This window comes from Sphaerodactylus townsendi, unplaced genomic scaffold (genome assembly GCF_021028975.2).
Source record: "Sphaerodactylus townsendi isolate TG3544 unplaced genomic scaffold, MPM_Stown_v2.3 scaffold_1707, whole genome shotgun sequence".
NCBI lineage: Eukaryota > Metazoa > Chordata > Lepidosauria > Squamata > Sphaerodactylidae > Sphaerodactylus > Sphaerodactylus townsendi.
Window position 1 is genome coordinate 1,633 of NW_025950296.1, and position 8,324 is coordinate 9,956.

Consider the following 8,324-nt stretch of genomic DNA (forward strand, 5'->3'; position numbering starts at 1 on the left):
AATTCTCCCCCCCAGCATTTTCAATGAATGCCCCCTGGTTCGAGTATTGTGAGAAAGAGAGAAAAATTTCTCTCTGTCAACATTTTGTACCCCATGCATAATTTTATAGACTTCAATCATATCCCCCCTCAGCCGCCTCCTCTCCAAACTAAAGAGTCCCAAACGCTGCAGCCTCTCCTCATAAGGAAGGTGCTCCAGTCCCTCAATCATCCTCGTTGCCCTTCTCTGCACTTTTTCTATCTCTTCAATATCCTTTTTGAGAGGTGGTGACCAGAACTGAACACAGTACTCCAAGTGCGGTAGCACCACTGCTTTATATAAGGGCATGACAATCCTTGCAGTTTTATTATCAATTCCTTTCCTAATTATCCCCAGCATAGAGTTTGCCTTTTTCACAGCTGCCATGCATTGAGTTGACATTCCCATGGAACTATCAACTAAGACTCCCAAGGAAAGCATGCCCAATGTACTGCAATACACAGGAAAACAGAAACACACCTGTAAGTCCTTTGCACATCAAAAAAGCTTTAAATCCAACCATTTTAAAATCCCCCCCCCCATATCTTTTACTTTCTACGTTGCAGGACACGGTTGTGCTTTCCTCAAGATCCCTGAAACTCAAGACCACAGACTTGCGGAAGTCATATGCACACCCCTAAGTCTTGGGGGAGAATTTTCTAGTGTCCACTGTCTTCACAGACACTAACTATGAAAATTAGGGGGAAACTCCAAAGCACAAACCCTTCCAGACTGCACTTTGAATCTCCAGAAAACTGTTCTGACTGGAAAAGCAGGGGGAGGGGATGACAGGAGACTTGGCCCCTGAGCAATGGGCCCTATTAGGATTCTGCAATTGGTTCCCGTTCTTACCATCTTCCCACAGCAGCAGCGAGCAGGCAACGCAGACCTGTGTTTCCTTACCTCAAAGCTTTTCCGTAAAGCATCGACACCAAGGTAGAAGAGCATCTGCCACGTCTGCTCCTCCGCCCGGAGCTTCTGCCAGATCCGGTGCAGCCTTTCATACAGGTGAATGCCCAGGCAGGTGAGGACCTCTTCCTGAGCTATGTCGATGGTCTTGGCGTGCCTCTCTCTTCGCCTGGACACACAAAACCAGCCAGTTATTGCAAGGGGCAAAGGACGCTACGGATGCTCCACCTCAGGCAGTGGCGGAGCTACCAGGGGACAGGGGGGTGCGTCGCGCACCGGGGGCACAGCTTTGGGTCACGTGGGGGGCCTGGAAAATCCCCCCTCTGACCCCTTCCCCTTCCCACCCGCGAAATTCCCCCCACTTACTTTAGCAAACCGAGCAGGCCTGCCTGTTCTCCAGCCTGCTTGGTTTGCTAAAGTATGTGGGGGGCTCCGCGGGCCAGCTACGCCTCTGACCTCAGGGCAGTCAGCCCTTCCCCAAATCGAGTCTGCTTCAGCAGCAAACCAAGGGCCCGGCCCAGCCTGGAAGTGCTCTGCCACTCCAGCTCCGCTATTACTGAGCAAATAGGCTGCTGTCCTTTGCACAAGATGCTCTGGGTGAAATCTTACTATCAAGATGGGGGGGGAGGGGAACCTTGCTCTCTGTGACAAAGCGACAGACTCTGACTACCAGATGTAAGCTGTGACTGCCAATTAGGGGGTCAGCTCTGGATTCTCTGTCTCATGCCCCCGTTCTGCTTGGGGTGGGGGCATCTCTATACTTCCATCTCTGCTGGGCACGGGGGGGGGGGAGGGGGGGAGAAAGATGCTACTCGGGCTATGGTTTGTAAATTCAAATGCCATGAGAAGGCACAATTGGAACAAATTACAGGAACCAGGTTAAGTCATTACTAGAAATCTTGCTTTGATACTATTGTTTTTAGTTGTTGTTCTGTTGTACACCGTCCAGATCCCTTCGGGGGGTGGGCGGTTTATCAAGTTTAATTAATTAATTAATTAATTAATTAATTAATTAATTAATTATTAATTAATTGATTGATTGATAGATAGATAGATGATAGATAGATAGATAATGATAATAATAATAATAAACCCGGGCCAGGGCCTTTACAGCTCGATTGATTGATAGATAATGATAATAATAATAATAAACCCGGGCCAGGGCCTTTACAGCTCTGGCCCCTGCCTGGTGGAACACCTTACCACCAACTATCCGGGCCCTGCGGGATCTTGGAGAGTTCCGCAGGGCCTGTAAGACCGAATTGTTCCACCGGGCTTTTGGGGGGGCCGGCCGCTGATGAGCGCTCCTTCCCCCCCTTTTCTTCCTCTTTTACACTCTGGGTCTTAATACTTATGAGGGCCCTCCGCTCTCTTATTTTGTTTCCTTCCAGGGTGGGTTCATGAAGTTTTATCCTGGACGCCAATGTAATTTTGCTAATTTGCTGTTTTAATGGGGTTTTAATGTAATTGTTTTATTGTGCTGTTCACTGCCCAGAGCCCTTCAGGGGAGGGGCGGTATATAAAATTAATTAAAAATAAATAAATAAATAAATAAATAAAAATAATAATAATAATAATAATAATAATAATAATAATAATAAAATAATAATAAAAATAATAATAATACCACCACCTACCCACAAAGGCTGTTTTTTTGTCCGACAGAGGGATGTGCAGGGGGGTGGGTGGGGGGTGGGGAAGAGTGGGAAGTGATTCTATTATGGCTTTTTAGGCAGAATGTACTGTGACATCTGCCTGCAGCCAAAGAATTGGGAAACATGGGCTTTCTAAAGTTTGCCTCAAGCTCCAAAAAATATTTACCACATTTTAATACTGCATTGTTTGCAAATTAACAGAAGATGTTTTTTCTCATCATTGTAACAAAAGCTGGCACACGACATGTGGCCCGTTTAAAAAAAAAACAACAACATAGGAATCCACATAACTAATTCCACATGGCCAAGGGCTGTCCCATTTCTTCCCCAGCGGTCTCTCCCTTTCCTGCACCCTGGGCCAAATGGATTTTGAAGCACAGAGCATTTTTCGGCATCTGATGAATACCACTTCGGGTGGGCTGAAGAATTCTGTTCAAGGGAATGACTCCAAAATCTTGACGATGTTTGCAATAGCGGTGGATAGGGACCCACACGCTATAAACTTTCATTTGGCCATATTGATTACACACTAGATGGGAACGATTATTTTAAACCCCAGATTTAAGCCATGCAGTTGACAAACAGGAAAACACAGAACCCAGAAACACACATCTCAAAGCTTCACTAGTGACAGCATGAAGTCTGCACAGCAGTTGCGTTAGAGGTGTCCTTTAACCCACATCCATCACCAAGGCTGAAGAAAAGCAAGCTGTCATGCCTCCCCACAGTTTTTGGCAAACTAAATTACGTGCACATTTGATAGAAGAAGAAGAGGAGTTTGGATTTATATCCCCCCTTTCTCTCCTGCAGGAGACTCAAAGGGGCTTACAATCTCCTTGCCCTTCCCCCCTCACAACAAACACCCTGTGAGGTAGGTGGGGCTGAGAGAGCTCCAAGAAGCTGTGACTAGCCCAAGGTCACCCAGCTGGCGTGTGTGGGAGTGTACAGGCTAATCTGAATTCCCCAGATAAGCCTCCACAGCTCGGGCGGCAGAGCTGGGAATCAAACCCGGTTCCTCCAGATTAGATACACGAGCTCTTAACCTCCTACGCCACTGATACATTTCCAAATACTTTTGATTTTCAGATCTGAATGCCCAAACCACACACACCAGTGTTTGGACATTTCTTTCCAGTCCCTCAGTTCACAATGTTTATTGATCCAAGAGTAAAGCCACCTCACAAGGCCGTCGTTACTGTGGGGGAAGGCATGCAGGTTTGCGAATTGGCCACAAAGCTGGTCTGCTACGGCAGAAACGTCTCTAAGGCCTGTACAAAATATTCTTACACTTCCCTGTCCACCTTGGTCACAAGCAATCGTGGAAGAAAGGAAGAGGGAAAATACTGTGAAATGCAGAGCCAGGGAAAATAATGACCGAGATGGTGTCGCACAACCATGATTTCAATACGTACATAAAACCTTTATTAGGCATAATATGATTTCAATAGGTATGCTTATTGGACTACGCCAGGGGTCTGCAACCTGCAGCTCTCCAGAGGTTCATGGACTACAAATCCCACCAGCCCCTGCCAGTATGGCCAATTGGGGCTCGCAAGGTCTCTTGGAAAGTATAGTTCCCACCAGGCCGTTTTCAGACTCAAGTGAACAAGCTGCTTTTTCAGCCTCCACTTTCAGGCTGAACTAAGGGGAGTGTGCGGGGGAGGATGGAGGCGATTCTCCCCCCCCCCCCCCCGGCACGCGCCTAGTGCCATGCACCCCCCTGTCCCCTGGTAGCTCCGCCTCTGCTGTTCTGCTGGCAAAAATTCTGACACAGGGCTCTTAATACTTGATTGCACTGCAAGAGATGAGGCTCTCTCAGGGTTTGTCCGGTAAAGTCCCCATGCAAGCACCAGGTCATTGCTGACCTATGGAGTGAAGCCACATCACGACATTTACCAGGCACTTTGCTGAGAGGATGCTTTGCCGCGGAATTCCTTGGACATCTACACTTTACCCCCAGCAAGGTACAAAGGTAAGAATTGTGGGTTTTGCAGCTGGGTAAACTATTAAAAAAAAAAACTCTTATCAAGCTGAATGGTGCAGCTCCTTAGATCATTTTGAAAAGGGGGAGTAAGGGAAGGGCATCTCCTCCAGCAATGAGATAAATGCAAGGGGGCCGTGGGAACCGAGATGGGTCATCTCAGGTCACCTGTGCTCCCTGGCTTCAACAAACTTGCAAGCAGGTCTATTTTCAGAGGCCCTTTCCTTGAGATTGCTGGCACTGCAGCCTCTGGAAGTTATGTCACAGGGCTGAAGAGGGAATTCTGGGATTATTCACAACGGCTGGGTTTATTATCTGGTACGGGATTCCTAGCCTCTGACTGAACCAGGGGTCTGCAACCTGCGGCTCTCCAGATGTTCGTGGACTACACATCCCATCAGCCCCTGCCAGCATGGCCAATTGGCCGTGGAATTGTAGTCCATGAACATCTGGAGAGCCGCAGGTTGCAGATCGTGGACTATACCAATACAGCTATTTTAATCCTGCCCTTCTTCCAAGGAGCTCAGGAAGGCATCTGCACAAGGAGCAGCAGTGGCATACGAGGTTAAGAGCTCGTGTATCTAATCTGGAGGAACCGGGTTTGATTCCCTGCTCTGCCGCCTGAGCTGTGGAGGCTTGTCTGGGGAATTCAGATTAGCCTGTGCACTCCCACACACGCCAGCTGGGTGACCTTGGGCTAGTCACAGCTTCTCGGAGCTCTCTCAGCCCCACCCACCTCACAGGGTGTTTGTTGTGAGGGGGGAAGGGCAAGGAGATTGTCAGCCCCTTTGAGTCTCCTGCAGGAGAGAAAGGGGGGGATATAAATCCAAACTCTTCTTCTTCCATGACACAAGAGTGTGCGACTAGCTCAAGGCCATCCAGCAAGCGTCAAAGTGGGATGGGGATGAGAGCCTGGGTCTCCCCAGTCATAATCAGAGTCTACTCTGATCAGTCTACTCTGAATAAGCGCTACTTCACAAGGGGTCTCTGTTCCACCACTCTCTAATCCAGGGGTCCCCAACCTTCTCGAGCCTGCAGATGCCTTTGGAATTCTCGACTCAGACACAAAATGGCTGCCACAAAATGGCTCTGTCGCAGCTGACCTTCAGTCGTGCAGCAAAGATCTTTGTGATCAAGGCGTCTCCCCTGCCAGAAGCTTATAGGAAATTAAAAGGTCAACTATTGGATAGAGAGTTCTCTACCCTAATGACCGCAGCCAAGAAAACGTGCTCCCCCCTGTGTTTTTCTCTCCCATTTGAACGGGGCCACTTGGCACACTACCTGCATTGCTTAATAAACCCTGCTCAAAGGAGAGCCATGATGCTGACCAGGTTTAATGTTATGCCTTCTGCCTTGTTACATGGCAGATTTAATAAGCAAGAAAAGGCTAAACTATTGTGTCCATGTAACGATGGCTCAGCTGAATCTCTGGCCCACCAATTACTACACTGTCTCAGATTCAAGGAAATCAGATCCAAATATGTGAATCTTACTCCTTTACATTTACCCAATCTCCCCGATTTAATTAGATTACACCACTTGTTGGACAACCCTGATCCTTCTCTCTGTATGATAGTGGCAGACTTTCTCCTGGAAATTACTAAACGCCAGTAGATTTCCTTCGACCTAACATTTATTTCCTGTATTGTATATGCTTTTTAATCCGTTTTTAAATTTTTGTTGTACTGTTGTCTATGCCAATAAAGACTTGCTAGGGGGGAAAAAAGATCTTTGTGCTGTAAAATCTGTATAGCCCCGTGGTGGCGAACCTTTGGCACTCCAGATGTTGTGGACTACAATTCCCATCAGCCCCTGCCAGCACAGCCAATTGGCCATGCTGGTAGGGGCTGATGGGAATTGTAGTCCATAACATCTGGAGTGCCAAAGGTTCGCCACCACTGGTATAGCCCATCAACTTTTCAGTGTCCAATCAGAAGCCTCACTGGACCAAAGCACCACATGACCCCACTCACTGTCCAAAAACACTTTGCAGACACCAAGAAAGGTGCCAGTGGGCATCTTAGAACCCCATGGATACCATGTTGGGAACCTCTGCTCTGCTCTCAGCAACCCTCTTCAAACACCTCTCCAGTACTGCTTGCAAGCCGTGAACATAATACCAGTCATCAAACGTGCATATGTGCATCTGTAACAAAGACGTGAGCATCTCTACCCTAGGGGCAAGGCTGATACAGCGGCAAGGTTAGGAAAGATACACATGTGTATGTGTGTCTGTGTACCCTGTTTCCCCGAAAATAAGCCCTACCTCAAAAATAAGCCCTAGCACAGGGGTGGCGAACCTATGGCCCTCCAGATGTTCATGGACTTCAATTCCAATCAGCCCCTGCCAGCATGGCCAATTGGCAGGGGCTGATGGGAAATGTAGTTCATGAATATCTGGAGGGCCATAGGTTGGCCACCCCTGCGTTCCCCAGCGCAGCTGAACTGGTCACGTGGGGGGCGCAAAACCAGTACCCTGTTTCCCCGAAAATTAGCCTTACCTCGAAAATAAGCCCTAGCATGATTTTTCGGGATTTTTGGAGGATGCTTGAAATACAAGCCCCACTCCTAAAATAAGCCCAAGTTACAGATTCCCTGGTGCAACTGATCTGGCCACGTGGGGGGTGCAAAATCATGGGGAAAAAATTAAGACATCCCCTGAAAATAAGCCCTAACGCATCTTTTGCAGCAAAAATTAATATAAGACCCTGTCTTATTTTTGGGGAAACACGGTACATACGTATGTATGTATATCACTTAAAATATACATTCAGTAATTCAAGAAAGAAAGCAAAGCGCTAGATAGCCCACTCTAGCAAATTACATACTCATACCCTCCTGCGAACTCAGGTTCCGCCCGGCCAAGGAGGTGCGCGATGAAGTCCGTCTCGCAGCACACATGGATGTGGCGTTCGTGGGGACAGCAACGCAGCCCTTCATACAGCGCTGCACAGTAGCCCTTCTCTTTGCTGCAGTCCAGCTCGCCGATCAGAATGGTGTACGCTCGCAGCACTTTGTTTTTGCAGTCAGTGCAAAACCTGTTTCAAAAGGCAACCAAAAGAAGAGAAATTGGGTAAGGTTATAACAGAAGATGCTCTGATCTCTGGCAAGGAGGCAAGAACAGAGCGACATCCCACACACACACACACACACACACACCCACACACCACACACACACACAGTGGTGGGATCCAAAAAATTTAGTAACAGGTTCCCATGGTGGTGGGATTCAAACTGTGGGGTAGTGCCAGTGGGGCTGGGCGGGGCATGATGGGGGTGTGGCTGGGCATTCCAGGGGCGGGGCATCCCTGGGTGGGGCTGTGCCAAGGATGCAGCCGCTGCGCCGGTCCTTAGGTGTGGGAAACGAATGCACGCAGGCGCAGGCTGCCACGCACGCCGGTGCACCTCCTGCTAGACTGCTTCAAGTTCTGCACGCTACTGTTGAGAGGAGGGGCATGACTAAGGCAAAAATCACGCGGCAAAATCACCCATTAGTCACCCCCTCTCGGCACACACAAATCATTAGTAACCTGCTCTCGGGAACCTGTGAGAACCTGCTGGATCCCACCTCTGCACACTCACACACACACCAGGAACTTTCAGAAGCCTTGAGCCAGGAAACCAAGTGCTATATTCACCCATCATCAAACGTGTTAAGACGTTGCTTTGAAAAGGGAAAGCCTTTCAAAAGCAATACCTCAATTAAGTCGCTTTTACTATTTAGAAGCTGCCTTTTAAAAACATAAACCACACTTTTGAGC

General features: G+C 48.3%; 1 protein-coding gene across 1 annotated transcript; it reads right to left on the minus strand.

Moving 5' to 3' along the window:
* Window positions 1-411: 411 nt before the first annotated feature.
* LOC125424993 (gametogenetin-binding protein 2-like) lies at window positions 412-7,601 on the minus strand (the record flags this gene model as incomplete). The annotated part of the gene is made up of 2 exons (XM_048482442.1): window positions 412-1,096; window positions 7,392-7,601. Coding segments are annotated over 2 exons (604 nt in total), but the record flags the coding sequence as incomplete, so codon positions are not given.
* Window positions 7,602-8,324: the final 723 nt, after the last annotated feature.